General features: G+C 45.7%; 1 protein-coding gene across 2 annotated transcripts in view; it reads left to right on the plus strand.

The window, feature by feature from the left end:
- The window catches only part of ADK (adenosine kinase), a 518,244-nt gene that overhangs the window by 406,854 nt on the left and 95,054 nt on the right, over positions 1-16,336 (plus strand). For both annotated transcript variants that reach the window (XM_063128876.1, XM_063128877.1), the window contains exon 9: positions 9,920-10,034. In XM_063128876.1, the coding sequence (XP_062984946.1) occupies positions 9,920-10,034 (115 nt within the window). The remainder of the gene's footprint in view (positions 1-9,919; positions 10,035-16,336) is intronic.

Raw genomic sequence — 16,336 nt, forward strand, 5'->3', positions numbered from 1 at the left:
AATTCATTCAGCTTCTCTGCAATTTTCCTGTCCTCCTTTAGTACTCCCTTAATTCCATTGTCATCCAACGGTCCAACTGCTTCTCTAGCTGGTTTCCTGCTTCTGATATATTCAAAGAATTCTTTATTGTTGGACTTGATATTGTTAGCGATGTGCTCTTCAAAATGCTTTTTTGCATCTCTTATTGTTTGCTTGCATCTCCTTTGTGCCAGCTTTTATTTTCCTCACTTGGGCAAGACTTCTATTTTTGAAGGAAGCCCTCTTTTCTACAATAGCTTCTTTGACACTGCTTGTTAACCATGCTGGTGACCTTTTGAACTTGGTGCTACTTTTCCTAACCTGTGGAATACATTTTAGTTGACCTTCTATTATTGTGCTTTTGAGAAAGTTCCATGCATTTTCCAAGGATTTAACCCTCTTGATTCCCCCTTTCAACTTTCTTTTCACTCATTCCCTCATTTTAGAGTAGTTTCCTCTTTTGAAGTCAAGTGTGAATGTGTTGGATTTCCTGGGCAATTTCCCACTTAAGTGTACATTGAATCTGTTAGCACTGTGGTCACTGTTATTGATTGGTTCAACAATATTTACATCTCATGTTAGATCCTGGGCAGCACCACTTAGGATTAAGTTCAGGGTTGCTTCCCCTCCATGATCAACTGCTCCAGGGCACAGTCATTTAGAACATCAAGGAATTTAACCTCCTTGTCATGACTGGAATATGAATTTGTCCAGTCAGTGTGAGGATAATTGAAACCACCCATTATTGCAACACTTCCTCGTTTGGAGGCCTCCCTGATTTCATTCTCCATCTCAAAGTCACTCTGAGCATTTTGCTCTGGGGTTCGATAGCAAGTTCCTAGCACTACGTTAGTTTTGGGGCCCTGCATTGTCACCCGCGGCACTTCTGTGAAAGAGTCTTCCCCGTTTAGGTTCTCTAGTCTACTTGACACAATGCCCTCTTTGATGTAGAGAGCAAGACCGCTCCAAGTATGCCCTTCTCTGTCCTTCCTGTAAAGTTTGTATCCAGGGATGACCGTATCCCACTGGTTCTCTCCATTCCACCAGGTTTCTGTAATTCCCGCAACATCCAGGTTCTCCTTTGAAACCAAACACTCCAATACTCCCATTTTGGCTCAGAGGCTTGTAGTATTTGCATAGAAACACCTATACACGTTGTCCCTCCCCAGATGTCTCTGCCGTATCCCTTTTTCCTGATGCACTGTAGCCTCTTTGATTGGCTATCTTGTTCTATCTTGTACTATGAAGCATTTGCCTCGAATTTTATTTATTTAATTTACTTATTTAAAACATTTGTATCCCGCCCTATATCATTAAGCAGCATATAGAATTTTGGCAGCAAGTGGGTGATTTCTGACCTTTCCCCCTTTTTTTTAGGGGGGTGCTCTGTGGATTGCTCAGCACCTGACAGAAATGGCCCCTAGACCTCCAGACGTTGCCCACTCCTGCCCTAACACTACTCTGTAAAATAAGAAATTATGGGAAGTGCTAAGCTAGAACCTTCTCTGTGATTTGATTGCAGGGAGGTTTTTCTCAGGGGGGAGCATTCACTCTAAAGTTAAATGTCTATCAAAAAGCAGCCTAAACTAGATTAAAACAAAGAATAGCAATAACACCACAGAGAAGTAAGATTCCATAATAGCAGTAAGAGCTGACATTTCAGGGGAGGGCATTCCATAACTGGGCACCCCTACAGAAAAGGCCCTTTCCCCACTCACAAGCTTTCTTACCTCTGAAGGTGGGGGTACCCAGAGAAGAGCCTGTGAAGGAGGTATTTATTATAGGGCAGGTTCATTTGGTAATAGGGGGTCCTTTACATACTCCTTAGTTGTGCCTAAAAAATTCTGTGTCATTTCTACCTGAAGAAGAGTTTTAAATAACTCAGAGTTAGATCCAATCAAAGATTGTCATAGCTGCTTGTACTATATATATATATAGAGAGAGAGATTGAAAAGCCTGTGACGCTGGAGCAGTTCTGAATTTCTCCACTGATTCAGGGCTAATGCAAGAGAGTTGGTGGCTGACACAGAAAACCAGCCGTCCTGTTTCTTCCTCCTTGTAGTAATGTTTACTAAAATAATCTGCGTGCCTTTGCTTTTTTAATTCGTTAAATTAATTCCTTTTAAAAATCATTATTGTTTATTTGCTGGTTAAGGTCAGTTATCACACATAGCACTCTATTTGATATTTCTATATGATGGGAGTAATAAATTTGCATGGTGGGAACTCCACCAATAAAATGAACTCAGGGCTTTGCCGTGAGAAAAGATGTCTTGCATAGTGCTACATAATGAAATAAGGAACATAGTTGGGTAGCATAAAAAGCAGAATAGGTTATGGAAATTGTTTGATCATGACTTTAACATTAAAAGCTTTTTGTACTTTAAAGTAGTGCAATCAGTAAAAAAAGAAAGAAAAAGAAGTTCTGGGCCTAATTGATTATGACTGCTTCAAATGTAGGAGGACAGAAATCTACAAACAACTTCTTATCATGTATTATGACCATCAGAGACCCATAAGCCCCCTACTTCTCTTGCACCACAAGTGTTTTAAAAGGCTTATTAGCCTTTTAAATGGGGATGTTCTTTTGTGGATCAGCAGCTAAAGGGGCAAGATAATTTATGCTCACCATGGAGAGAAGTTTCAGTCATTCACAGAGACCTCTTTTCCCTCTTAATGTAAGAATTAATGGCATAGAATAGTGTGTAAACAATGACTGCACAAAATAGCAATGATCCTGAAATTCTTTACAGTAACTTGTTGTGAATAGTTGCAGAAGATCTCACAAAACTAGGAGAGTGCAAGATAACATAACTAGCAGAAAAATCATGCCAATGTGACTGTGGTAGATAAAGTTGTGGTAGGTGGGTAATGTTTTGGTTTTTTTTTTTTTTGCTTGGACCATAGGCAATTCATATACAAAACAGCTAAGACAAAATAAAGCAAATGAAACATACTCATATGACTGTGGGTTGCCATTGAACTATGGGTAGTTGTTGAAATGTGGGCTGTGTTATGTGAACCCAGCCATGCTAATAAACCATGATTTGTTAATCACAAATAACCCTCATACTGGGTTCAGACAACACAATAACCAACAGTGGTTTAAATAGCTGATGGTTGGTTATTTATAAAAATGAAATAAGCCAAACAAAGAATCAACACTGTGCAGAGTTAGTTATTTAACCCACTATTTGGTTGTCGTGTTGTGTAGCGGGCAGTGTTGGTTATTTCATCGACTACCGTTGGTTATTTTTGGCAGCCACAGAGCCACAAGGCAAGAGTGGTCAAAGTGGCGGCTGCTCTAGTCCAGCTGGTAGGATAGTTTTTCCTCCACAATGGCTGATGGGATACTAGTGGGAGGACTGGGGGGGGAGAGAGGGCAGTTGATTATTATCATGTTGTGTGGGGGAGTACCCCCTAAATAAACAACTTTCGAGTTGATTACCCCATCATTGACTATCATGTTGTCCGGATGCAGCCCCCGAAAAACCAATGGTTTGTTGTTGGGTTGTGAACTGTGTGTTGTTTGTGGTTAAGAAACCCAGCTGGATTCATACAATGCAACAATCCGTGCTTCAATAATAACCCTCATTCAATCCATACTCATTTTTGGGTATGGGTTGCCATATTGTGTGAACCAAGTCACACTCCTGTTGGTGTAGGAGTGTGCTCTGGTAAGTCAGAGAAAATATTTTCTTAATAGCTTTTAACAAGAGTAATTTTGAAAAGCTTATGTAGAACAGTGTTGTGGTTATGCCCCAATTATCTTTAGAAGCCCAGTTGAAACAATAATCAAAACCATGTTTTAGATTATTGTGACTGAGATTCCACAAGCCTTGGGATCAAGTGCTTCCCATCTCCCCCTACACACAAAGCTTTCACTTCTACTTTTGAACAAAACATAGTTCTCCATTACATATGAACTTGGGGATTGTGGTTTGTTCTAACCATGGTTAAAACAAATCAAGATGTCAGACCATAGTTTTATCCTGAAAACACAAACGTTTTGTTCTTCTTCGTGGTCTTTGTGCATCACACACTATGGGCTTCTGCGCCTGCACGGAGCCAGTGTCGGGAACTTCAATAGCTGATTAAGAGTTTTGGCGGGAGCCCCGCCCACCATCCTACTGCGCATGTCCAGGGCGTCCCGCCATGCTCCTCAGTTCCTTTTCAACCGCTCTACTGCCAGCACGTCGGGAGCTTCGCTCTTCTTAAAGTAATATCCTGCTGAGTTCTTTCCCTTAGTCTTCCTCTTTTTCCTCTCCTTCCTCTTCTTCTCCTTCTTATTCTTCTCTTTTTACTAAAAAAAAAAAAAAAAATTAGAATTATCTTAGTGTTATATTTTCTACTTTCGCTTTCCCTCTCTATGTCTGACTCTAATAGAGGCCCTTTTAAGAGGTGCCCCTCCTGCAACGGGAAGGTTCCTCTTTCAGATGGACATTCGTTGTGCCTCCTATGCCTGGGCGAGTCACACATCGTCGAAACCTGCCCATTCTGCTTGAAGTTGTCGAGGCAATCTCGCCGTATAGAGCTGACCGACTCAAAGCTCTACTTTGGAAATAGGCCCTTGAGACAGTTCACGAACCCATACCGCAGGCCTCGACATCGCCCGCCCGCCCACGTTCTCCTGTTATGGAGCAAGGGGCTTTATCCTCGGGTAACAAATCCCGCACCCTTACAACAGCAAAAAAGCTGTCTAAGCGGGCGAGAGAGCATAAAATGGATAATGGGAAACAAAGGAAAAAACCTCATCGGGAGAAGGAGACGTGCCCACCATCTCGCCCTCCGACTCCGCAACCGCAACCACTACCGTCGGTAACATCACCCGCTCTGCTACCGACCTCGCCTCCGATCCCCTCGGTACCGCCACCTAAGGCATCGATCTCAGAGGGCAAGCTCCGAGATTCACCATTATCCTCCAGAGCTATTCCGTTGGCGCAACCACCTCCGATCCCTCAACAATCTTATGAGCAGCACGTCTCTACTCAATTAGTAATTCGAGCTCCATCCCATAGATCACGATCACCACGCCGTGATTGGGACTCCGACTCTAATTGGTCCATACCGAGGTCTCAAGCCCTGGATCGCCGTCGAGACCAAGACTTCACCAGTGCTTATCAGCGCCCTCAATACCGAGAGCGCCGAGCTCCACGCTCCCCCCGCTCTCCACCACCTCCACCGGTACCTCCTAGATTTGCATCGTTACAACGTCCTCTACAAATAGAACAACAACGACAGGATCAACGAAGGTCACCATCACCTTCTGAAAATGATTACCGATCAGACTCCTCCTCCGTCATATCGGTACTGAGGTCAATCCCATCACCTACCGACATCGTCGACACAACTGAGCAGGCATCTCCTTCCGACGACACTAACCACTTCACTGAGCAAATTCTCCGCATGGCCCAATCTTTGGGCATTGATGCCCAACAACCATCCAAAGAAATCTCAGATCCCATTTTTGACTCCGTTTACGCAGATAGCACTCCTCCGGTGTCCATACCACTATTTCCAAGACTGCTCCACACCACTCGTCAGTCGTGGAAATCACCAGCAGCTCCGGGATCCACTTCCAGATGACTTGAGGGCCTATACAGAGTACAAGAAAAAGATGCATCCTTCCTTTTCAACCACCCCAAACCAAACTCCGTCATCGTCGAATCCTCACAAGGCCGATTGACCAAGGCACACTCGAAACCCTCCAACAAGGAGTCTCGACGCCTTGATATGATGGGCAGGCGCCTCTATTCTGCGGCTGCCCTCACTATTAGAGTAGCCAACTACACTGCCCTTATGGCACGCTATCAGATTTTTCTGTGGGATAAAATGGCATCCCTTACTTCCCACCTTCACGATGACCACAGAGAGCTCGCACAACTATTCCATACCGAAGCATCCAAGATCTCTCGACTCCAACTTAATGCCTCCCGGCACCTCACCGACTGTGCATCCAAATCCATGATTGGCTCCATTGCCCTTCGCCGCCATGCCTGGCTTCGAGCCGCTGGCTTAACCCCTGAAACTCGCTCGAGAATTGAGGATCTCCCGTTCGATGGCGAGGGCTTATTCAATTCATCAACAGATGAAGCCATGGACACCATCCAGAAGGCACGCCTTACAGCAAAGAAAATGGGAATATCCCAACCGTCATTCCACTCCTCCTATAGAAAGAAATGGTACCGTCCGCAAACCTCCTTTCTACCAAGATACCAACAACAACAACATCAACAACAACATCACGACAGGTTTAACCGCTACCAACAGCATTTCAACCAACCAAAAAGACAAGCACCGTCACCATGCTTTCGCCAACCTCGCTCCAAAGCCGACTTGTTCCCCAAGCGTCGTCTTTGACAACCACTCACTACCTCTTTCAATACCAATCTTCAGTTCCATTCTAAAACCCTTCCATCACGCCTGGTCGAACATCACAAACGACACCTGGGTCCTTACCATCATTCACGTAGGCTACCGTCTCGAACTTCGCGACCTCCCACCTCTCAGTACCGTAAAGGTCACTCCACCATCACAACCTCTCGTTGATGAATCGCACCTCCTCCTCAGCAAGGGAGCCATCCGACGAGTCTCCACCAACATCAGTCGAGGATACTTTTCGCACTACTTCACGGTACCGAAGGCCGACGGCGGACTACGTCCCATTCTGGACCTCAGGGACCTCAACAAATACATTGCTCCGAGGAAATTCAGAATAACCACCTTAGCCTACATTCTCCCCCTCCTCTGGAACGACCATTGGTTCACCTCTATCAACCTCAGAGACACGTATTTCCATATCGCAATCCACCCATCACACCACAAACTTCTTCGTTTCGCCATCAGCACCGAAGTTTTTCAATTTACAGTCCTTCCCTTCAGACTCTCCTCTGCCCCAAGAGTATTCACAAAGTGCATGGCACCAGTGTGTGCACATCTACGCACCCAAGGGGTCACCGTTTTTCCTTTCCTGGACGACTGGCTTCTCACAGTCCCATCCTCATCCGCAATCCTTCAAGATACAACTTACACTCTCAACCTCCTCACCTCCTTAGGTCTCTGTATCAACAAAGAAAAGTCAAATCTCATTCCCTCGCAACGCATCTCATTCATCGGAGTCGATATAGATTCCAGAACCTCCACGGCATATCTACCTCAAAAAAGAGCACGCACACTCATCACCAACGCACATACCGTCCGCCACCACCCATCTCCATCCGTATGGACCATTCAGCGTCTACTTGGCCTTATGGCCTCCACTGTATACGTAGTTCAATGGGCACGTTTGAGAATACGCCCCCTACAAGCTTACCTTCTCCACACTTACAACGGCTCCACCAACCCATGTCAGACTCACCTTATTTATTTATTTAAGGATTTTTATGCCGCCATTCAGCCAAAAAAGGCTCTCATGGCGGCTTACAAAAGAGGTTCACTCCTCCCTACTATGGGGGACGCGTCCTCACAACCTCCTACAGGACATTCCGTTCCGACAGCCTACACCGACCATCACAATCACCACCGACGCGTCCAACCTTGGCTGGGATGCACACGCCAATCACCTCAGCACCCAGGGCAGATGGACCACCAACAAGCGTGTCCTACACATCAACGCTCTCGAGCTTCTAGCAGTTTACAAAGCCATGCTCGCCTTCAAACCCAACATCCGAAACCAACAAGTCCTAATTCTATCCGACAACACCTCGGTCGTATGGTACCTCAACAAGCAGGGCGGCACGCGTTCTCCTACACTTCTCAAAATAACCCTCGATATCTTCGATTAGAACCAAGAACATTTCTATAACCGCTCTCCACATCGCAGGAAAGTCCAACCAAGTTGCGGACACTCTCAGTCGCACTTTCTCTCTGACCCACGAGTGGGAACTCTCCCGGACCATCCTCCTCAAACTCTTCCAACGATGGGGGAGTCCGTGCATAGACCTTTTTGCATCGCAGACCAACACTGCCTGTCAGCGGTTCTGCTCCAGAGCTGGGCGAGGCACATCCTCTCTCGGGGATGCCTTCCAGATTCACTGGGCACACACCTTCGCCTACATGTTCCCCCCCCCTTCCCTCTCCTCAATAGAGTCATCTCCAGACTATGGATAGAACCGATGAAGGCAATCCTGATAGCCCCATGGTGGCCCCGCCAACCGTGGTTTGCGCCTCTCCTATCCATGTCAAATCAAACCTTCATTCGTCTACCCTCGACACCGAGTCTCATCTCAATGGACAATGGTCACATTCACCATCCAGATCTCCAAACGTTACAGTTAACGGCTTGGAAAATCAACAATCATTACTAGACCTCCCACCGCAAATAAAGCACATATTGCGGTCAGCAAGAAAACCGGCAACCAGAAAGACCTATCGAGCCAAACGTTGCCGATTCACATCCTTTGCTCAACAACATGGATTTGATCCTCAGAATTCTTCTATTAAGGACATTCTCCTCTTTCTTAAACATCCCGTCGACTCTGGCCTCAAACACTCGTCACTGCGAGTCCACCTAGTAGCCCTATCTGCCACTCATCCACCAATCCAGGGACACACTGTCTTTACTCACCCATTAGTCAAGCAATTCCTGAAAGGGGCGAAAAACCTATTTCCCCCTATACGATTCATCACTCCACAATGGAGCTTATCCGTCGTTCTAAAAGCATTGACTGAGAAACCGTTCGAGCCTCTAGCTTTGGCCAGCCTGCGCCGCCTCTCCATGAAAGTAGCCTTTCTTGTAGCCGTCACGTCTGCCTGTCGTGCCTCTGAACTCACAGCCCTCCGGGTCGACCCACCATACCTCTCCTTTCACCCTGATAAGGTCACACTTCGACCAGATCTACAATTTCTCCCTAAGATCGTCACGCCCTTCCACCTCAACCAGGACATTATTCTTCCCACTTTTTTCAAACAACCTTCTTCCCCCCTGGAGAGAACGCTACACTCCCTTGACATCAGGCGGGCTCTAGCCTTCTACAAAACTAGAACTGAACCTTTCAGAGCTACCCCTCGTCTATTCGTGTCTTATGGCAAACCCAAACAGGGCATGCCTATATCTTCACAAAGACTAGCAGTATGGGTCACCCAAATGATCCATCTCGCTTATCAGCTACAAAATTTACCTATCCCTACTCCAGTGACAGCACACTCCACACGTGGCATGGCTACTTCCACGGCTTTTTCCAGGGGAATCCCTATCCAAGAACTTTGTAGAGCAGCCACATGGTCCAGGCCCTCTACATTCATCCAACACTACCGACTAGATGTCAGAGCCAGAGCTGATTCCAGTTTCGGTAGAGCTGTTTTGTCTTCACTCCTGTAGAACCAACGCTTCCAACGAGACTACCCTCCTCCGGTAAGTCAGCTTGCTATTCGCCCATAGTGTGTGATGCACAGAGACCACGAAGAAGAAATGCAGGTTGCTTACCTGTAACCGTAGTTCTTCGAGTGGTCATCTGTGTATTCACACAACCCACCCATCATCCCCTCTCTGTCTCGTTTCAGGCTCAGAGGTATACTGCATTTTATTACGTATACGACCTTTATGTCTGTTTCCAATACTTGTTGTGCACGTACATATACATATAGTATACATATATGTATATATACACACACATATAACAATATCTTCGATTCCAATGACTGTGGTCTGAAGGAACTGAGGAGCATGGCAGGACCCCCTGGACATGCGCAGTAGGATGGTGGGCGGGGCTCCCGCCAAAACTCTTACTCAGCTATTGAAGTTCCCGACACTGGCTCCGCGCAGGCACAAAAGCCCATAGTGTGTGAATGCACAGATGACCACTCGAAGAACTACGGTTACAGGTAAGCAACCTGCATATCTCGTGCTTGGTGTTTTGTGCTGCTTCTTACAATACCTTTTCTTTCTTTTTTTCTATGACAGACTGAAGATATTAAAGAGATAGCCCGGAAGGCACAAGCCTTGCCCAAAGTGAACCTTAAAAGACAGCGAGTTGTTGTGTTCACCCAAGGGAAGGATGACACTATAATGGCCACAGGTACATCATCTTTTAAACATTGTATTCAAGAGAAGAAGTAATAGCATACCGGTTTGGTCTCAGCAGGAATATTGTGTTAAATGTTGGTCAACATATTACAAAAGGTACGCAAAAAATGACAGAGTTCAGAGGAGGCAATGAAGCTGATTAAGGGTTTGGATCACAGTATGGCTGCCTGAGTACATGGGGGCATGCACTTGAGCAGTTAGGGAAAAGAAGGGGGTGCAGGCAAGGACCACAGTTTACCCAAAATGGTGTTATAAAGAAGTGCTGGAACAGCTGCTTCTCAGGTAAAGTGAGAAGAGGAGGAGAAGGGTTTGGCTCAAGATGCAATAAAGCAGATTTAGGCAGAAATCCTATTTCCCTTTATCTAGGCCAGTGGTTCTCAACCTTCCTAATGCCGCGACCCTTGAATACAGTTCCTCATGTTGTGGTGACCCCCAACCATAAAATTATTTTCGTTCTTCTCTACACGATCCATTGTCATGGGATGGTTTGCTAATGAAAATAATACATAACAATAGCTTTAATAATACAAAAGATGATACATGACACAGTTCAGTCAATACAGTTTCCTAAGACCATCGGAAATATGTGTTTTCCGATGGTCTTAGGTGACCCCTGTGAAAGGGTCATTCGACCCCAAAAGGGGTCCCGACCCACAGGTTGAGAACCGCTGATCTAGGCTAAGTGGGACTTAATTTTGAGTACAATGACTGCGTTGTTAGCTAGTGTAATTGAGCGGCCTCCTTTTCCAGTGTTTTTAAGAGAAGATTGGGTGTTCATCTGAGCGTCTGTTAGCATGGGTTAAATCTAGGGGAATTGTAATGTTGTAGGACAAGACATCAGGAGGTTCTTTTTAAATGGTGATTATATGATTATTTACAACTGATACAAATTTTAATACAAATACATCATATTTTGGGGTCTCAAAAATGTTGTTTGTTATCAATTTTATTATCCTAATAACCATAACTCAGGCCTTTGCTAGACCTACCTGAAAGTCCTGTCGGGAGGAGGGGCTGTCGCCCCAGTCTATACATCAGACGCAATGGGCTAAAGGAAAGCCCCATCGCGTCTGCCTTTTTTTCATTTTTAAAAGGTCGGGTGCGCAGGAGCGCACGATCGACAAAGGTAACTTTTTTTAAAAAAAGGTTTCCCTGCTCCCCCCTGGCCCTGATCTCCCCCCCTGCCCCCATCTTCCTCCCCTGGCCGTGATCTCTCCCCCTGCCCTGTGTGCAGCTTCTCCCAGTTCATGCGAGTAAGCCGCGTAGCGGGGAAAAGATGTGGAACGGGCTAGACCTTCTGTGGTCCCAGGCTCAGCCCGGGACTGCGGAAATACCAGGCTATAAGTGGTGCCAATTACCCTGGGGCAAGGGAGGGTTGAGCCATGCCTAAATCCGGGATCCCCTGTGCGTCATCTGGACACACAGGGGCGATCCCGGGTATCAGACCGGGCTAACCCCGCGTCTAGCAAAGCCCTATGTCATACTTAAGATTTTGATACATCTTACATGGATTTAGCTGATATAAGGTTCAAACATAATTCTAATTCTTGATTCTTTTAAAAAAAATCACTGTTATGTTTTGCTTTGGGGATGATATATAATATTCCATTATAAACATGATTGCCTACCTTTTGACACACACTTTTAATTTAGTCCATCTGCGTTTCTTGACCAAAGCTTGCTAACCTGTATAGTGGGGGGAAATCCTTTTTCTATAGGAAAATGTATTTACTCATGATTTAGTTCTATATTTACTCCTTCATGGCCTTGAGCTTCATCCACATTAATTAGTTGGAAAGGACAGTGCTATGCAAGAATGACAAACCCAATGATCAAAATTGCTTTTAGCATTTTCCTCAGAGTTGAAATTAGGAGAACTGGGAGTTTGAGTTTTCAAGGAGTTGAGGGGGTGAGCTCCCTTGGCCCAGACAAATGTGAGCTCAAGTTGTGTGGCACCATAGTAAAAAAAAAGTTTCACAATCATCTTAATTTTATTAGATTTAACTTACATGTTTATTATCATTAGACAAATTAAAGGTATATCAACAGTCTCAATTTTTTGTAATTTTGCATAACTTTTGTTGAAATTCTTAAATACAGTGCTTCTTGTGCATCCCTAGTTTTGGTCCTTCCATTTAGTAATTCATTCTTCTTCTTCGTGGTCTCTGTGCATCACACATATGGGCTCGGCGTCTACGCGAAGCCCCACTTCAGGGATGTTCTATAGCTAAGAGCCATTTTGGGCAGGAAACCCTCCCCTCTCTACTGCGCATGTGCAGGAGGGTTCCTGCCCAGATTCCCCAGCTCTTCTTCAACCGTCATCGTGACAGCCTCTTCGGGAACTTCTCTAACAAACAAACAAAAATAGCTAAGACTTACCTTCTTTATTCTATCTTCGATCCTTTTTCTTTCTTTTTTTATTGTCTTCTACTTCTTTCTTTCCTAATTTTTTTTTTACCTCATTCTCTATCTTTCCACAAGGCCCCATTGAAAAAGTGTGCCCGTTGTGGGACGAAATTGCCACCCTCGGACGGCCACATTTTCTGCGTCATTTGGAGAAGGACATAAGGTAGACGCTTGCCCCCATTGCCAAGCCTTTTCGAAGCAAACAAGGCGGCATCGTGCGGACAAACTGCGGGCCGAGCTGTGGGAGAGAGCACTTGGGGCGGTAGATAAACCAACCATGGCTTCTCAAAAAGAGCCATTAGTGCCTCCAGCTCCTGTCGAGCCATCAATAAGTCAGGCTGACAGACCTCGCCAGGATCCCCCTGCAACACCAGGGCGATCTCCGACTGCTTCGGTAGCAAAAAAGCTAAGCAAGGACTCCGAAGTTCTCAGACTTTGCGAAGCAAAAGAAGAAGGCAAAATCGTCCCATAAGCACGATTGCTTCGACGCCGACTATACTATCGCTGTCCACTACTGCCCCACCATCAACAGTACAAGCGGCTCCGACGGTCATCGCTCCTTCGACGTCGATGATCGAACCGATGCCGACCCCATCATTGTCAGAAGGCGAAATTAGGGATAATACATCCCTCCAGGGCAGGGATTGAGGACGCTCAGCAAGGGGATCGAGCAGATGCTCACCCCCAGGGCACTTACCAGTTAATGTAGAAAGCAGACATGATTATTGGAGATTGCCCACGCCCTTCGAACGTAGATCGGAATATTGCCGTTCGTCTGACTCAGTCCACTTCATCAACAGTCGATATCAGGAGAGTGAACGCTACTATTATTCAAGACGACACCGCTCTCGATTTCCTGTAAGGGAATGGGAAAGACAATCAGAGTGGTCCCTTCCATCAAGACCTACTTATTATTATAGGGATTGGCACGACGTCCACGATCAATATCAACAAGAAACCCAAGCATCATCCCCTCGACGTAGACAAACGCCATTGGCCACGATTTCAGCACTAGAAGAGGTCATCGAGACACTACCACCTCCACTAGCCATTACGTCAGTAGATTCTGCACCTCACCCTGCTCGACGTCAAGAAGCAAACTGGAGAAATCCAGACTGTACAAATAGCCTCATCTCCTGACGCGGGAGAAGACTACTGTTCAGACTCAGCCTCTTGCACTTCGGCTGCCCCGTCAATACCATCGCCAGACACAATAGTGGAAGTACAGGGATCTGTGTCCCCCATCCAAGGGACTGGGCCACTTCGCGGACCTCATTCAAGGAATGGCTCAAGCGTTGGGCATAGAGACTTGACAAACAGTAGAAAAATTAATCGATCCTGTCTTCGATGCTATATATACAGAAGCAACAACACCCCTCGCTATTCCCTTCTTACCAACCCTGACTAGGGCGGTAAAAGAATCTTGGAAAGACCCTGCAGCACTACAACCATCGTCAAAACGATTTGACAACATGTACAGAGTCCTAGACAAAGAAGCAGAGTTCCTGTTCACACATCCCCAACTGAATTCTATAATTGTGGAGTCGGCACAAGGCTGTTCACAGAGGGTACATACAGCACCTGTTGATAAGGAAGGTCGACGTCTGGACCTAATGGGCCATAGGTTCTATTCAACTGCGTCGCTAAGCCTTAAGGTATCAAACTACCAAGCCACAACGTCCAGATACCAGTTATTTTTGTGGGACAAGATGATGTCACTATGTGACAACTTGGGAGATGATCAGAAGGAGTTGGCAAGAGTATTCCACTCTGAAGCTACTAGAATAGCACGTCAGCAGATAGCTACAGCAAAACATCAAGCTGATTGTGGTGCAAAGACTATGGTAGGAGCAGTGGCCCTTAGAAGGCACGCCTGGCTGAAAGCAGGTCTATTACAAGCAGCCAGAACTCGAATTGAGAGCCTTCCTTTTGATGGCACAGGCCTTTTTAATTCCACAACTGACGAGGCCATGGATAATGTTCAGAAGGACAAGGTTACAGCAAGGAAGATGGGAATAGGCTCGACTCAACAACAGTTCAAGCCTAGAAAATGGTACAGACAATCGGGACTCAGCGCGACAAGATACCAACCTCACAGGCAGTCATTTAAACAACCTTCTCTACCTCAGCAAAGAACGAAGCAGTTTCCGATATCGAAACCCAGGTTTCAACGTTATAAACTAGACTACACACAAAATCGACGCCTTTGACTCCCCAATCCACATCATAGAATCATAGAATAGCAGAGTTGGAAGGTGTCTACAAGGCCATCTAGTCCAACCCCCTGCTCAATGCAGGAATCCACCCTAAAGCATCCCCGACAGATGCTTGTCCAGCTGCCTCTTGAAGGCCTCTAGTGTGGGAGAGCCCACAACCTCCCTAGGTAACTGATTCCACCGTCGCACTGCTCTAACAGTCAGGAAGTTTTTCCTGATGTCCAGCTGGAATCTGGCTTTCTTTAACTTGAGCCCGTTATTCCGTGTCCTGCACTCTGGGAGGATCGAGAAGAGATCCTGGCCCTCCTCTGTGTGACAACCTTTTAAGTATTTGAAGAGTGCTATCATGTCTCCCCTCAATCTTCTCTTCTCCAGGCTAAAAATGCCCAGTTCTTTCAGTCTCTCTTCATAGGGCTTTGTTTCTAGACCCCTGATCATCCTGGTTGCCCTCTTCTGAACATGCTCTAGCTTGTCTGCATCCTTCTTGAATTGTGGAGCCCAGAACTGGACCCAATACTCTAGATGAGGCCTAACCAGGGCCGAATAGAGAGGAACCCGTACCTCATGTGATTTGGAAGCTATACTTCTATTAATGCAGCCCAAAATAGCATTTGCCTTTCTTGCAGCCATATCGCACTGTTGGCTCCTATTCAGCTTGTGATCTACAACAATTCCAAGATCCTTCTTGTTTGTAGTATTGCTGAGCCAAGTATCCCCCATCTTGTAACTGTGCCTTTGGTTTCTATTCCCTAAATGTAGAACTTGGCATTTATCCCTATTAAATTTCATTCTGTTGTTTTCAGCCCAGCACTCCAGCCTATCAAGATCACTTTGAAGTTTGTTTCTGTCTTCCAGGGTATTAGCTATCCCACCCAATTTTGTGTCATCTTCAAATTTGATCAGTGTTCCCTACACCTCCTCGTCCAAATCATTAATAAAAATGTTGAAGAGCACTGGGCCCAGGACTGAGCCCTGCGGCACCCCACTCGTTGTCTCTCCCCAGTTTGAGAAGGTTCCATTGATAAGTACTCTTTGAGTCCGATTCTGTAGCCAACTGTGAATCCACCTAATAGTTGTTCCATCTAGCCCACTTTTAGCTAGTTTATTAATCAGAATGTCATGTGGTACTTTGTCAAAAGCTTTGCTGAAGTCAAGATATATGATGTCCACAGCATTCCCACAGTCCACAAGTGAGGTTACCTTATCAAAAAATGAGATCAAATTAGTCTGACAGGATTTGTTCCTGACAAATCCATGTTGGCTTCTAGTAATCACTGCATTGATTTCAAGGTGTTTACAGATTGACTTCTTTATAATCTGCTCCAGAATTGTCCCAGGGATGGATGTCAGAGTGACTGGTCTGTAGTTCCCAGGTTCCTCCTTTTTGCCCTTTTTGAAGATAGGGACAACATTAGCCCTCCTCCAGTCGTCCGGCACCTCACCCGTCTTCCATGATTTTGCAAAGATAATAGACAAAGGTTCTGAGAGTTCTTCTGCTAGCTCCTTCATTACTCTAGGATGCAGTTCATCAGGCCCTGGAGATTTAAACTCATTCAAGGAAATTAGCTGTTCTTTGACCATTTGTTTATCAATCTCAAACTGCAATCCTGCCCCCTCAACTTCTGCTTCACTTTTTCCAGGGGGGTCATAGACCCGCTTTTGGGAGAAGACC

Source organism: Elgaria multicarinata, chromosome 6, assembly GCF_023053635.1.
Source record: "Elgaria multicarinata webbii isolate HBS135686 ecotype San Diego chromosome 6, rElgMul1.1.pri, whole genome shotgun sequence".
NCBI lineage: Eukaryota > Metazoa > Chordata > Lepidosauria > Squamata > Anguidae > Elgaria > Elgaria multicarinata.